The sequence below is a fragment of the Stegostoma tigrinum genome, chromosome 1, assembly GCF_030684315.1.
Source record: "Stegostoma tigrinum isolate sSteTig4 chromosome 1, sSteTig4.hap1, whole genome shotgun sequence".
Taxonomy (NCBI): Eukaryota; Metazoa; Chordata; class Chondrichthyes; order Orectolobiformes; family Stegostomatidae; genus Stegostoma; species Stegostoma tigrinum.
The window spans coordinates 120,248,202-120,264,394 of NC_081354.1; the positions used below are offsets into that span (position 1 = coordinate 120,248,202).

The 16,193-nt window shown below is 42.8% G+C and overlaps 1 protein-coding gene across 3 annotated transcripts in view; it reads right to left on the minus strand.

The window, feature by feature from the left end:
* The window catches only part of kif2a (kinesin family member 2a), a 147,458-nt gene extending 132,058 nt beyond the window's left edge, over positions 1 to 15,400 (minus strand). For all 3 annotated transcript variants that reach the window (XM_048535925.2, XM_048535916.2, XM_048535907.2), the window contains exon 1: positions 15,194 to 15,400. In XM_048535925.2, the coding sequence (XP_048391882.1) occupies positions 15,194 to 15,254 (61 nt within the window). In that variant the 5' untranslated portion in view covers positions 15,255 to 15,400. The remainder of the gene's footprint in view (positions 1 to 15,193) is intronic.
* Between the last annotated feature and the right edge of the window lie 793 nt (positions 15,401 to 16,193).

Below are 16,193 nucleotides of genomic sequence, written 5' to 3' on the forward strand. Positions count from 1 at the left end.
TCTGAGCTGCAGACACAGCAAGAGCATATACCAAAGCCGGGGTTACCAAACTAGTACCAAAGTTCAGGGCATCTCTTCTGGGGCAGTGAGGAACTTCGAGTGAAAGGGGAAGGATCCAGTTGTCATGGCACACGTTGGTACCAAAAACATTGGGAGAACGAGGAAAGGGGATTGTGCTGAGGAATTAAGAGCAGATTCAGGCTAAATTAAAAACAAGAGGTAAATAATCTCAGAATTCCTTCCTGAGCCACATGCAAATTGGCATAGTGTTAAAAAAAAAGATTAGAGGGGTAAATGCATAGCATGAAGTTTTGTAGGAGAGATGGGTTCTGATTCAACAGAAACTAGCACTAGTACTACGGAAAGTGTTGTTTCATTGGAATGGATGCACTCAGACCATGCCGGAACCAGTCCTGGATCCTGCCAAAAATCATACAACTGAGGTGTTAGATAGGGTTTTAAATATTATTGAGAGGAAGATTCAGATGAAGGAATGTGTCAAAAAAAAAGAGACAAACAGAGACCAGAGGTGCATTATAATGAAGAGGCGAACCATAATCAAAATATGACAGAGAACAGCAGAAATAATGAGAAGAAGAATGCAACAGAAATTGCAACCATTCCAAATAATACATGATAAAATTAAGCTTTTTATCTGAATATATGCAGCATTCATAACAAGATAGAGAAGTTGGCCGCACAAATTGAAATAAATGAATATGACTGGGCAGCTATTACAGAGATGAGGTTGCAGGATGACCAAGATTGGGAACTCAAATATTCAAGGGTACTCAGTGTTTCAGAAGAAAAGAGAAGAAAGGAAAGAGTGGTAGGGAGCATTTTAAATGAACAATGACTAGTGATATAGGTGCAATTGACTGGATATCTCAATTCAGCGTAAATGCAAACAAGGAATAGTGAAAGAAAGAAGCCGGGAAGGAGGGGGAGGAGGGGGAATCTATAGGCCCCCAAAGAGTTGAGTCACTACAGGGCCAAGTATAAACCAGGAAATAATGGAGACACAGGAAGGATATTACGTTTGTCAAGGATGCTTTTAATTTACATATTGCCTAGTCAAATCAGATGGGCAAGTCTAACATGGACAAATTTCAAGAATACATCAATATGTTACACAATCCTCCCAGGAATAGGCTATTTTACAGCTTGTAATATGGAAGGAGATAGGGTAGAAGAGATCACGTAGTGAAGGATCTTCTGGGGGCTAGCAATCACAACATGATAGAATTTCAAGTACAGTTTGAGTGAGTAAAACATGGGTCTCAAATCAATGTCCTCAACTTAAACAGGGACAATTACAGAGGTACAAAGAGTCGACTAGAGTGGGCTAAGGAGAATGTCAATAGAAGGAAGTGGAAGACATTTTTGCAGATTCTTTCATAATGCTTAGCAACAATTTCTTCCAGTCAACAAGATGGACTTGTTCAGAAGTATGAACCAGACATGGTGAACAAAAGATACCGAAGGAAAACATCCAATCAAAAACTAAGGAATGCAAAAAAGTGACAAAAGCGAGTGGTTGTCCAGAGGCTTGAGATTTTTGAGGAAACAGCAGGGGAAGACCAAAGATCAAACAAAAAAAAAGAGAAAATTGTTTATGAAAGCAAACATCAAGAACTTCTACAGGAATATGAAAAGAACGGGTAGCTAAAGTGAGTGTGGGATGTGGAGGATGTAACTAGGAATTGATAGCAGGGAACATGGAAACAGCAAATAGTTTGAAATAAACATTTTGCTCCAGTCTTTGCGTTGAAAGACATTGTAAACATCCCAAAAAGAGATCAGATAAGCAAAGTGCTACACGGGAGGTAAGATCTTGTAGTAGTCTCTATATTAAGGGGCAAAGTACTTAAATGAACAGGACTGAAGGCAGACAAAACACAAAGGCCCGATGGCCTGCATCAAAGGGTTTTAAAGGAAGTGGCTGCAGAGACAGTAGAGACATTAGTCGAAATATTCCAGAAGAGTTTGAACAAATTGCAAAATTGCAATGAGCTGGTTTCCCCTTGAGGTCTAGAAAAGCAAGTAGTAACTTGATTCAATTGTATAAGATGCTGAATGCTCTTTACAAAATGGACATAAGAAAATGTTACTACTTGCAAATGAGTTTTGAACTAGAAGAACTGTGAGATAGCAAGAACTGCATATGCTGGAGTCAGAGACAACAGTGTAGAGCTGGAGGAACACAGCAGTCAGGCAGCAGAGAAGGAAAGTTGACATTTCAGGTCAGGACCCTACTTCAACCAAAATGTCAACTTTCCTGCTCTTTTGATGCTGCCTGACCTGCTGTGTTCCTCCAGCTCCACGCTGTGTTGTCTCGAAGTAAAGAATGTTGTTTTAAAATTAAGGATTTCCCTTTTAGGCAGGAAGAGAATCTTTTTCTCAGAAGGTTAGCACACTTTGGAATTCTGTGTCCGAAGGCAGTAGAATCAGGTTTATTAAATATTTTTAAAACAGAAGCAGACAGATCTTTGTTAAACAAGGGTTTCGGCAGTACACGGTACTGTGGAATTCGGAACATGAACAGAGTAGCCATGATCTTCTCAAATGGTGCAGCAGGGTCAAGGGACTGAATGATCGACTTCTGCTCCTGTTTTATTTGTACATGCCTTGTCAAAAAGGATAGTAATCTACTGCATAAACTTTAAACAGCAGAATTTAACATTTATTTCAAACAAGGTTTATAACTAAAAATATACCTGCTGTTTAAGCATATCAAAACAAAAATGAAGTCATCTCCATCCTAAATCTAAAATCTATTCACAGTAACAAACTAGTGACAAGGTAAGACAGAGAACCAAACACATCTTCCAAATTCCATCACAAATTTCACTGGAGTGTGTAATGATGGTCAAAATCAATGTTTATTCAGACATTTTCTTATTTGCAAACCATCTCCTTAAATCTCTCCACAACTGGTCCAGAAATTCTGACCAAAATCCTGGAATACCCTTCCTAATGGCATTGTGCATCTATCTACAGATAGGTAGACTTTTTTAAAAAATTAATTCATGGTATGTGGGCACAGCTGGCTAGGCCAGTATTTATTGCCCATCACTACCCAAGAGGGCAGTTAAGAGTCAATCATGTTGTCGTGGGTCTGGAGTCAAATGTAGGCCAGACCAGGTAAGGATGGCAGTTTCCTTCCATTAGTGACTCTGATGGGTATTTCTGATAATCAACAATGGATACACAAAAAGTTTTTTTGCGAAGGTTTGTAACTTGGGTTGTGGATAAGGTTGCAGACTTGCTCACCGAGCTGGTGTGTTTGATGGCAGATGTTTCATCATCCTGCTAGATGACACCATCAGAGCACCTCTGGTGAAGCAATCATAAAGGATCCCATGCCAAAAACCAATAGAAGTAACATAATTTACCAAACACCATGCTAGGGCTGTGAAAGACGTTACATAAGCCAATCTGGAAGGACACTGACAACAAGAATACACAAATGCCAAACAGCCACCAAGAGACACGACTAATTCTCACCTGATCTCAATACATACTGAAAAAAAAAGAACACGAATTTGACTGGGACCACACATCCATAACAGCACAAGCCAAAATGAGTTATGCTCAGAGATTCCTGGAGGCCCGGCATTCCAACCAGAACTCCATCAACAAACACATTGAGCCAGACCAGGTACAAACAAGCCACTGAAGAACAGAACTGGAAGTAATGCCAACCACCCCAGCAAATCGAGGCAGATAAACAACAGGCAGGACCGAACATCATTGCTTCACCAGAGGCACACTAACGGTAGATACATGGCCATCATTAGAGTCTTAATTCCAGATTTTTTTTAATTCATAAAAATTTCACCATCTGCCATGGCAGGATTCGAACCCAGGTCCTCAGAGCATTACCTGGGTCTCCAGACAACTGTCAAGCAACAATACCTCTAGGCTATCGCCTCCCCTAGAGGGGAGGAACTGTAACCGTTCAATACATTTGCTCACCACCACATTCTGAAAGGCACCCAGAGATGGGCATTAAAAGCTGGTCTAGTCAGTTAGATTCTGGAAAAGTCCCAGAAAGTTGGAAAATCAATGTATTCCTTTATTTAGGAAGGAAAGACGACAGAAACACTTCACTATATGCCACTTAATGTGTAATATTGGAAAAATGCTCGCACCTGTTAAGAATAAACATGCAGAGTATTTAGAAACACAAAATATGATCAAGCAGAGTCAGCATGGTTTCATGAAATCATGCAGACATGGTGGTGGTGGGTTGCGCGTGCGTATGTACATTTAAAACAAATAAGGAAGAACTTCTTCCCTCCAAGGGCATCGATTCTGTGGCATTCTTTACGCAGAGGGCTGCTGAGATTGGACAGCTGAGTATATTCAAGATGGAGATAGTGTTTTAACATGTAAGGGGTATGGGGATAAAGTAAGAAAGTGGAGAGGAGGTCAACCATGATCTCACTGAATAGCACAGCAGGCTCAATGACTGAAAGACACATCTCTGCTCCTATATGTTAGGGTGACTGCATCTTGTACAGTGTAACAAAGTGTGGAGCTGGATGAACACAGCAGGCCAAGCAGCATCTCAGGACAGGAGCACAAAAGCTGACGTTTCGGGCCTAGACCCTTCATCAGATGAAGGGTCTAGGCCCGAAACGTCAGCTTTTGTGCTCCTGAGATGCTGCTTGGCCTGCTGTGTTCATCCAGCTCCACACTTTGTTATCTTGGATTCTCCAGCATCTGCAGTTCCCATTATCTCTTGTACAGTGTAACTGTTTTAAGTTGTGCATTACCACCACTGTGGAGTGGTGTTAACAGCAGTGTCTTATAAGGTATTGGCTGTGGTGTCAGTCAAATGGGCTGCTTCATCCTGGGTAGTGTCGAGCTTTTTGGGTGTTTTTGAAGGTGCATGCAACTCAGCAAGTGGAGTGCTGCACTACACATCTGACTTCAGAACTTTCACAAGGATGATCACAGGGATAGAGGGATAGTCTTATGAACAAAGAATAAGAGGTGATCTTATTGAAACATTTAAGCTTCTTAAGAGGCTTTACAAGATAAACATCGGGAGGATGTTTCCCTCACTAGTAGTCTAGGACTAAAGAGTATAGTCTCAGAATAAAAGGAGTGCCAACTTAGAATCGAGATGAGGATAGAGTCAGGGATGTCCAACTTGACCTTGCCAAACTGATATCTTAAATTAATCTACTCCCATTTGCCAGAATTTGGCCCAGATGGGTTTAAACCCTTCCTATTCCTATACCCATAAGACCACAAGACACAGGAGAAGCAGTTAGGCCATTCAATCCTTCAAATCTGCTCCACCACTCAATCATGGCTGATTGGGTTTCTCAAACCCATTCTCCCACTTTCTCTCCGTAACCCTCGATCCCCTTGACAATCAAGAACCTATCTATCTCAGTCTTAAATGTACTTAGCAACCTGGCCTCCACAGGCTTCTGTGGCAGTGAAATCCATAGATTCACCACTCTCTGGCTAAACACGTTTCTCCTTATCTCCATTCTAAAAAGGTCTTCCCATCACTCTAAGGTTGTGCCCTCGCATCCTCGTCTCTCGTAATAATAGAAGCAACTTCCCAACATGCACTCTGTCCAGGCCATTCGGTATTCTCTAAGTTTCAATTAGATCCCTGCTCATCTTCTAAACTCCATCAAGTATAGATCCAGTGTCCTCAAATGTTCCTCATATGTTAAGCTTTTCACTCCTAGGACCATTCGTGTGAACCTCCTCTGAATCCACTCAGGGCCAGTACATCTTTCCCAAGATATGGGGCCCAAAACTGCACACAATACTCCAAATGTGGCCTGACCAGAGCCTAATGGAGTCTCAGATGTACATTCCTGCTTTTATATTTAAGTCCTCTCAAAATAAATGCCAAAGTTGTATTTGCCTTCCTAACTACTGACTCAACCTGCAAATTTTACCCTGAGAGAATACCAAGTGCATCACCTCACACTTTCCAACGCTGAACTCCATCTGCCACTTTTTTGCCCACTCTCCTAACCTGTCCAATCCTTCTGCAGCCTCACCGCATCCTCAATGCTACCTGCATACCATTCTCCCAGTGTCTGCATGGTGCTCCGGTTTCCTTGCACAGTCCAAAGATATGCAGGCTAGTTGAATTGGCCATGATAAATTGTTCACCGTGTTCAGAGATATGTTGATGAGGTGGGTTTATAGGGGAATAGGTCTGGGTGGGATGCTCTGTGAGTTGGTGTGGACTGGTTGAGCCAAAGGGCCTGTTTCCATACTGTAGGGATTATATCTCCATATCGTCTGCAAACTTAGGCAGAATGCCCACAGTTCTTTCATCTAGATTATTAATGTAGAAAGTGATCCCAACAATGACCCTTGCAGAACACCACTTGGCACTGGCTGCCATCTTGAGAAAGACCTTTTTAAGCCCCATTCACTGCTTTCTGCCAGACAGCCAATCTTCTATCCATGCTAGCACCTTGCCTCTTAACACCATGGGCCCTTATCTTACTCAGCAGCCTCCTGTGCGGCACCTTGTCAAAGGCCTTCTCGAAGTCCAGGTAGATAACGTCCATTGGCTCTCCTTAGCCTAACCGGCTTGTTATTTCCTCAGAGAATTCTAAACAGATTTGTCAGGCATGACCTCCCGTTGACGAAACCATGCTGACTTTGCCCTATTTTGCTATGTACTTCCAAGTATTCAGAAATCTCATCCTTCACAATGGACTGTAAAATCTTACCCACGACCGAGGTTAGGCTAAACGGCCTGTAATTTTCAATCTGTGATAATGGGAACTGCAGATGCTGGAGAATCCAAGATAACAAAGTGTGGAGCTGGAAGAACACAGCAGGCCAAGCAGCATCTCAGGAGCACATGTGCTCCTGAGATGCTGCTTGGCCTGCTGTGTTCATCCAGCTCCACACTTTGTTATCTGTAATTTTCAATCTCTTGCCGTACTCCCTTTTTAAACGGGGTGTCATGTTAATGATTTTCCTGTCCTCTGATAGCCTTCCTGATTCTAGCAAGTCCTAAAAAATCACCACTAGTATCTCCACTATCTCTTCAGCTATCTCGTTATTAACTCTAGGGTGTAGACCATCTGGTCCTGGTCATTTATCCACCTTCAGGCTATTCAGTTTTTCTAGTACTTTGTCCTCAGTGATGGCCACCTACTCAGCTCTGCACCCTCACTCTTGAATTTTTGGGATTTTACTTGCGTCTTCCACTGTGAAGACTGACGCAAAGTAATTACTCAGTTCCTCAGCCATTTTCTTTTTCCCCACTGCTATCTCTCCAACGTTATTTTCCAGAGCTCCAAAATCCACTTTTGCCTCTTTTGCCCTTTATATAATCAAAAAAAAACTCTTGCAGTCTTCATTTATATTACTGGCTAGCTTATCCTTACATTTAAATTTTCTCCTTCCTTTTTTTTGTTCCCCTCTGTTAGTCTTTGTAAGCTTCCCAATCCTCTGGTTTCCCACTGCCCTTTGCCACTTTATATGCTTTCTCTTTTATGCTATCGCTGACTTTCCCAGTCAGCCTTGGTTGCCCGATTGTCCCTGTACCATGCTTTTATTTTCCTGGGATGAATTTTTGCCACGTCTCCTTAATTACTCCTAGAAACTCTTGGTATTGCTGTTCCATTGTGTTTCCTGCTAGGCTCCCCTCCTGGTCAATTCTGCCCAGCTCCTCCCTCAAGCCTCTGTGGTTGCCTTTTTCAACGGTAATAGCATTACCTCTGATTCTATCTTCTCCCTCTCAATTGCATAGTAAGTTCAATCATATTATGATCACTGCCTCCTAAGGGTTCTTTCACCTTAAGTTCCCTTATCAAGTTTGCCTAATTGCACGACACTAAATCCAGTATTGCCTGACCTGAGTGGGATCCACCACAAGCTGCTCCAAAAAGCCACCTCAGACATTCCACAAATTCCTTTTCTTGTGATCCACTACCAACCTGATTTTCCCAGTCCACCTGCATATTGAAATCCCCCACAATCACCATAACTTTGCCTTTCTTATATACCTTTTCTATCTCCTGCTGTATCCTGTGCCCCAACTCCTGACTACTGTTTGGAGGCCTGTATATAATTCCAACTATAGTTTTGTTACCTCTGCGGTTCCTTAACTCTGCCTAGACAGATTCTACACCATCTGATCCTACTTTGTATCTTATTATTGATTTAATTTCATTTCTTACTAATGGAGACAACCCCAGCCCCTGCCCACCTGGCTATATTTTTGGTAAGATGTACATCCTTGGATATTCAGCTCCCAATCCTGATCGCCTTGTAGCCAAGTCTCTGTGGTGCCACCACATCACATCTGCCAAATTTGGTTTGCACCATAAGTTCATTTACCATCTTTCTTTTACTGCATGCATTCAGATATAACACCTTCAGTCCTGTATTAACCATCCCACTTCTCATTGTCACTCGTGTGCTTGAACTTTGATTCCCAATCCTTTCCAAACATTCTGTCCTATTTGTGTCAGTGCTGGTGTCTTTAATAATCTCTCCAGAGTTCTCCTTTCCCGTCACATTTTTCATATTTTCCCACAGTGGAATCTACCCCTACAGATGTTAGCCTACTGCTTTGTTCTCCAGAGGGGAGTTTAACCCTTCCTTTCCCTCCTACTTTCTAGTTTAAAATTCTGTTGACCAGTCTATTTACCCTTTTCACTAGAACAGTGGTCCCAGCTCGGTTCAGGTGGAGATCATTCCAATGGTACTGATCCCTCCTGTTCCAATACTGATGCCAGTACCGCATGAAAAGGAAGCCCTCTATCCCGCAACACTCTTTTAGCCACGTTTACTTCCCTTATTCTCATGTCCCTATGCCAATTTGCACGTGGCTGAGGCAGTAATCCAGACATTATAACCCATGATGACCTGCTCTTCGTTCTTAGCTCCTGATAATCCCTATACAAGTTCTCATTCCTAGTCTTGTCTATGTTTGTTGTTTGTTCCAATGTGGACCACAACAACTGGATCCTCCACCTCTCTCTTCAATATCCTTTCAAGCCAGTCAGAGATATCCATTATCCTGGCACCAGGCAGGCAACACACCATGTGTGACTCTCAATCCTGCTTACAACATATTAGTATCTATTACCCTGATTATAGAATCGCCTATAACTACCACTTGTCTTATTGCTCCTCCCTCCTGAATGGCTTCCCATGCCATGGTGCAATGGTCAGTTGACTCATCCTCCCTGCAGCCCTTTTCCTCATCCACACAGGGAGCAAGTACCTCATACCTGTTGGACAAGGTCAAAAGCTGAGGTTCCTTGCTCCTGAATGCAGGATCCCTCTACCTGCCTCACTTGCAGTCACCCCTTTCTGTCCCTGGCCACTGACCAAATCTGAAGTACTTAATCTATCCAGTGTGATCATTTCCTGAAACACAGCATCCAGGTACTTCTCCCCTTCTCCTGATGTGCCACAGTGTTTGAAGCTCAGATTCCAGCTCATCAACTCAAGTTCCTCAAGCAACCAAACATTTGCTGCACATGTGGTCACCACCATTCGCAATGGGATCAGCCAGCTCCCACATCATACAGCTACCCATCCTGATGCCTTTTAAATACTGTGATTGTACCAGTCTCCACCACTTCCTCTGGCAGCTCGTTCCATATATGCACCACCCTCTGCATAAAAGAGTTGCCCCTTCTTAAATCTTATATCTTCCCCCTCTCACCTGAAACCTGTGCTTTCTAATTTTGGTGTCCCCTTGCCTGGGAAAAAGATAGTCTATTTACCCTATCCATACCCTTCATAATTTTATAAACCTCAATAAAAGGTCACCCCACAGCCTCCGAGCTCAAAAGAAAACAGCCCCAGCCTATTTAGCTCTCTCTAACACTCAAACTCTCAAACCCTGGCAAGATCCTTGTAAAAACTTTTCTGAGCCCTTTCAAGTTTCACAACATCCTTTCTACAGCAGGGAAGACCTCAGAGTTGTGTGTCTTTGAAACTCATTTCCACAGAACTGTGGGGACAGAGTCCTTGCATATATTTAAGGCTGAGATAGATTTTTGATCAGTAGGGGAAATCAAGGGTTATGGGAATGGCAGGAAAGCAGATGTGAGAAATGTTGGATCAGCCATGATCTTGTTGAATGGTGCAGCAGGCACAAGGAACTAAATGGCCTACTCCTAATCCTATTTCTTATGGTCTTATGGTATATTCTCACTGGGGGAAAAAAGAATCAGAGCCAGATTTGTATGGATAAGGACAGAAACGGAGAACAAGATGAAGCAGAAAAAGTTCTGTATAAAATATTGATAATACATCCAAACCTGTTGAATATTGAAATTTCAGCTAAGTGAAAAAAGAAATGAGCAGTAAGTGAGAGGAGGCTGGTAGCCAACATAAAACAAATCTAAAAGTCTCTTAAAAAGGGATACAAGTATATTCAGGATGGAAACTGCAGTGATTCTGGCTAATATCTTCTCATCCTCCTTGAATGTAGGGACGGTATTAGAGTGGATAATTGCAAATATTATACCTTTGTTTAAAAAAGATATGAGGATAAATGCAGCAAAATTACAAGCCCATCAGTTTAAACTCAGTAAAGGAAGGCTTTTAGAAAGGATACTCTGACAAAGCTGACAGTCACTTGGACAAATGTACATTAATTAAGGAAACAAATTTATTAATCACAAATAATGTTTAACTAATTTGAGGTTTTCAGTAAGATAACAGGCAACATTGACATGGGTAGTGTGATTGCTGTGGTGTACACAGAATTGTAAAAGGCATTTTGATAACATGCCTGTGAGCAAGCTTCTCAGTCAAGTTAATATTCATGGAATAAAAGGGACAGTGGTGACATGGAAACCAAGTTTATTGAGTGACAGAAAACACAGTTGCTGTTAATGTGTTATTTTCATGCTGGAAGAGTATATATAAAGTTCTCTAGGGGTTGTTATTTGGACCACTGCTTTTCCTGATCAGCATTAATGGACTAGGCTTAAGAGTGCAGGGAATAATTCCAGAATTTGCAGATGACCAAATCATGTGAATACTGCACACTAAGGGTGGTGACAGATTTCAGAGAATATAGATAGGCTGGTGGCATGGCACACATCTGGCAGACAAACCGGTTTTCAGAGAATTATCAAGTATAAAGTGTTTCATTTTGTTAGGAAGACAGCTAGGAATGAAAGGAGGAGAAACTTCTTTACCTGGAGTCACAATTTGTAATGAGCCTTCTGGGACAGTGGTGGAGATGGAGTCCAAAGGAGATTTCAAAAGAGAGCTGGATATATGTTAGAAAGTGATGAATTTAGAGGGCTGGAGAGTGGGACTAGTTGGGTAGCTTTTCTGGGAGCAGGTATAGACACAATGGGTCGAATGCCCTCCTTCTAAAGAGTAAACTTCAATGTTTCCAAGTGCTGCTGCAACTGTACAAAGCATCAGTGAGACCGTACCTGGAGTACTACATACAGTTTTGGTCCCTTTACTTCAGGACTAATGCAGATGCATTGGAGACAGTTCAGAGGAGGATCACCAGACCGACCCTAGTGATGAGGGGTTTATCTTGTGTAGGAGAGATTGAGTAGTTTAGGCCGAAAGTCTCTGAAGTTCAAAAAGAGTTTGGAGAAGATTAAGAGGGGATCTCGTTGAGGTATAAAAGATGGCTCAAGGGGACTGACAAAGTAGATGGAAAGAGGTTGCTCTGCAAGATGAAACAATCTAAAATCAGATTTTAGGATAAGGGTAGCAGGTTTGAAACAGATGGGAAAGAGACCAGTGGATGCCAGAATTTAAAGCAGGAGATAGATTTTAAGTTAGTAATGGTTTGAAGGGTTCGGACCGAGCCAGGATTGTATTGAATAGCAACAGATGACTCGAGAGGCTGAATCAGCTATTCCTGCTCCTAATTCTTATGCATGTTTTTATATTCCATCATGCTGTCCATAACATTCCTCTCCATGAATGTGACACTATTCATAGTCTTTACGGAAAGAGATACAAAGTATTCATTGGCTTATGCCATCTTCTCCATTTCCACAAAATAACTTCTTTTGGCTGCTCAATAGATCTAACATTTTCCATTGCAAACTGCTTACATTTTACCATTAATAGGTTAACACAGACCCAGAAGTAAAGATGAGAATTAGATTAACCACATATTCCTAAGGTGGGGACAATACGGGAAAGGAAATAAGTTTATAGCAAAATAGTTAAATATGAACTAGAAGCGTATTTGTCGATTTCTCCTGGTGAGGCAGAAAATCCTGGCTGAACGTACCTATCCAAATCCCAATACGGTTCCAGCACAGGAAGATGTACAGTTGGCATGCCCTTGACATCTGACAGCTGCAAGAAAAGTGCAGTAAATAAAGGAGACCACTGTACATGGTGTTCATTTGTCTCAACAAGACATGTGACCATATGAGCAGTGGCAGACTATTCAAGCCACTAGGGAATAATGGCTGCCCAGCAAAACTGCTCACTGACACCTCCTCTTTCCAAGATGTCAGGTCAGCTATATTGGCATATCAGACGCCTACGAGATCTGCAGTGAGGATAAGCAGGGTCATATTCTGGCACATTCTTCCCTTCACTGCTGATATTTAGCTTCATGTCATCTACAGCTAAATACCAAAACTGGCAGAAAGCTGTTTGTCCTTACTTTGAATCTCAGATAAGCATTCTATACTGAGCAACACCTTCAGTGGTAAATAGATAGACTCTCAAACTTGTAGTGTAACATGGACATCAGTATTGGGAAAACAAATGTCACGGTCTGGGATACCATTATTTACCAGCAACAGAAAAGTAACTTTGGATGTTAGGTAACAAGGTGTGGGGGTGGATGAACACAGCAGGGCAAGCAACATCCTAGGAGCACAAGAGCTGATGTTTCGGGCCTAGACCCTTCTTCAGAAAAGCCTTTTAATCAGAAAAAAGGGTTTTTCTGATTAAGGGTCTAGGCCCGAAACATCAGCTTTCGTGCTCCTAGGATGTTGCTTGCCCTGCTGTGCTCATTCAGCCCCACACTTTTATCTTGGATTCTCCAGTATCTGCAGTTCCCATTATCTCTGACTTTGGATGTGGTTGACAGCTTCACATTCAACATCACCCTAATGCTGAAAATTAAAACACCAGTTACAAAAGCTGAAACTGTTACTTCCAAGCAAAGTAAGAGTGCGGAATAATTTCAGCCTCAGAATACTGATCAAGGCTCCCAAGCATGCATCCTAATAACATAGCTCTGCAGTGTTCAGACACGGACAATATATGCTAGACAGGAGTAAAGGGTGAACAGTTTCCACTTTAACTGTCTCAGGCATATCATCAGCACGTCTTGACAAGAAAAGGTCATAAACTCAGGAGGTACCATGCCAATGCTGGCCCACAGTCCACAAGTGAATTAAAAAATTCCATCAGCATACACTCAGTGCTAAACTAAATGGTGTCAGCACAAACTTGGTCACATGAATCAGATAGATAATGGCCATATATCCAAAGACATTCACTGTACTGAAGTCGGCTCTGGGTTAACCCTCCGGGATGCCCATACTTCCTCTACAATGACATCTGAAAACATGTCAAAGGTGGTCAAACATATGCTAACAGACACTAACAACTGGGAGACAGGCGCTGATAGCCCTGACCTCGACAGGCAGGCTGCTTGGAACAGGTGAACAGAAACAAAACAATAGCTTTGGGGAAAGGAGGGGTTGCGAGGAAGAGGTGATGAAATAGGCCAAAAAAGAATCTTGATTCAAAATATCAACAGTTTCCCTCATTATAGATGCGGCCAGAACCCAGTTTCTCTAATTTTTCAGATTTTAGGTTGAGCTCCTTCTCAGCCTATTGTCTCCCTCTCCAGCAACTGAAGAAAAAAAAATCATGGACAGTGAAGCACCTACATACCACCAAGCAATATTTAAAAGTTAATCATCATGCACGACCAATCATTTTACTCTCCTGGGTACCTTTCTTTGACTGAGGTTCCACCCATTTTTCATAGGTGAATGGAATAAAAAAAGAAATTGCTGGCAAAACTCAGCAGGTCTGGCAGTACCTGTGGGGAGAAAGCAGAGTCAACATTGTGGCTGGTGACTCATCAGAACTCCCCAGGACAAAGTACACAACCCCAAAGATGCTTTCAGAACTGAGTTTCGCCTGCAATTTCAGTTTGTGATTCAGGTCTCCAGCATCTACTGTTCTTTGTCTTAATTTTAATGCAGCACGTGAATTGGGTTTTCCCAGTGTCAATAACAAATAGAACACATGCTAACATATTAGCTCTGTACGTGTGATATTACTGTGTGCAAACTGATGTTAAACTACTCTTGTGCAGGAAACGTGACAATGGGACTTCATTAGCTCCTTAGGAATGCTTAGAAATCACAACAGACGAAAAAGGAACCTCCTTTCACAATTGTGAACTTAGGTTGTCCAGGAGAACGAGACAAATTCCAGAATACAAACTTTATTTCTTGATAAAGGGGTTCCAGAATCCGATCAAAAACGTCTGTACAGAAGCCATATATTCCTTTCCAAGAGCCTCACACCCAGTTGACACCAGTAACAGGCCCTTCGTTCTGCCAAATAATAGAGAAGCACAATGCGCACGCGCAGTCTGCAGCAGCGCCGCAGCAACGCGCACGGCGAAGACGGGAGGGGCGTGTCTGAACACATCGACCCCCCGCCAACTCTTTTGAATGAACTCTCCTCACCATCACCGACTTCAAACCTTTGATTTTCTTGTTTTTATTTAACACAAAGAAAACTGAAAACGTCCGAATTTCTCCCTCACACAAACACCAAAATAAACTGACTCTTGCACAAGGAGAGCGCTTCGCCTTCGCCCGGCTCGCGCCCGCCCCCCCACCAACGCGCACGCGCCCAACCGCTGCTTCTCGACGAGAGCGCGCTCCGACAGGGCGTGATGGTGGCAGTAACAAACGCCGGCCGCCAAATACCGGCGGGGCTAGCACAGCCGGCGCGTCTCCGAGACAACCGAGTAATTAACACCTTCGGGGAAAAAAATAATCTGTCAACCGAACTCCCTCCTTCCCCCCCCCGCCTTCTCCCAGCCCTCAGCTCGAGAAAGGGTCACTCAGACAGCTCCCCACCCAGCTCTAGCGCAGAGGCGGCCGTTGCTAATGTTTGTTGAACCGTCTCCTAAACAATGATCCCGAGAAGAGGCGCTCAAAAAAAAAATCCGTTCCCCACTTCCACTAACCGTCGCTCCGTTTGATTTCGACGTAAATCCCGATTTGGACTTTTCCAAAATTGACAGCCATACTTCGTCCGCTAACATTCGTCGCACGATATCACAGTTGATTGGAAATGTATTTAACCGTTGACGTTTTCTTTCCCACCCTTTCAAGTTTGCTGACACTTCCTCTATTCCCTCTCCACAATTACCGGGCAGCGAGAGTAGCGCCAGCACTACTGCGCATGCCCAATCACCTCCCCTCAGTCAGCTCCTCATCAATATAAAGGCAAAGTGGATCTTTCTCCTTAATCTTGGGATTTTAATGCTACGCCGACAAAAACCGGCTATTGTTGTCGTTTCCAAGATAACCCTCTTTTTGAAAAGTATGTATCCCGCAGGGGTATAATAAGGATCAAGAGAGATGCTCCAGTTGCTCGAAACAGAACCAACACAAAGGAAGATGGTGTTTGTTAGAAGTGGATGAATCACACAAAAAAAAACCTTCACGTGCTGGTAGAACAATTCATTTATGCACTCAGTCCAGATGTTTAAAAACATCTACTAAATCTCAAGTTGAGGCCTAACCATCTTTTATCCATGCTTTATCATAATTTGCTTGTTTTGTCCTCAATGCCCTATTTATAAAGTCTAGAATTCTGTACATTCAACCACTTTTTCCTACTCTCCTTGACACCTGACATTATTTGTGCATGTATACCTGGGTGTGGTAGCACCATGGTTAGCCCTGCTGCCTCACAGAGCCAGGAACCTGGGTTCAAATCCACCCGTGGGTGACCACTGAGTTTGCATATTCTCCCTATGTCTGCATGGGTTTCCTCTGGGTGCTCTGGTTTCCTCCTACAGTCCACAGATGTGGCAGGCTAGGTGGATTGGCCATGCTAAATTGCCTATAGTGTTCATGGATTTGTACATGAGGTGGATCATAGGGAGCTAGATTTGGGTGGGATCCCCTGAGGTTCAGTGTGGACTTATTGGGCTAAAGGGCCTGTTTCCACATTGTAGG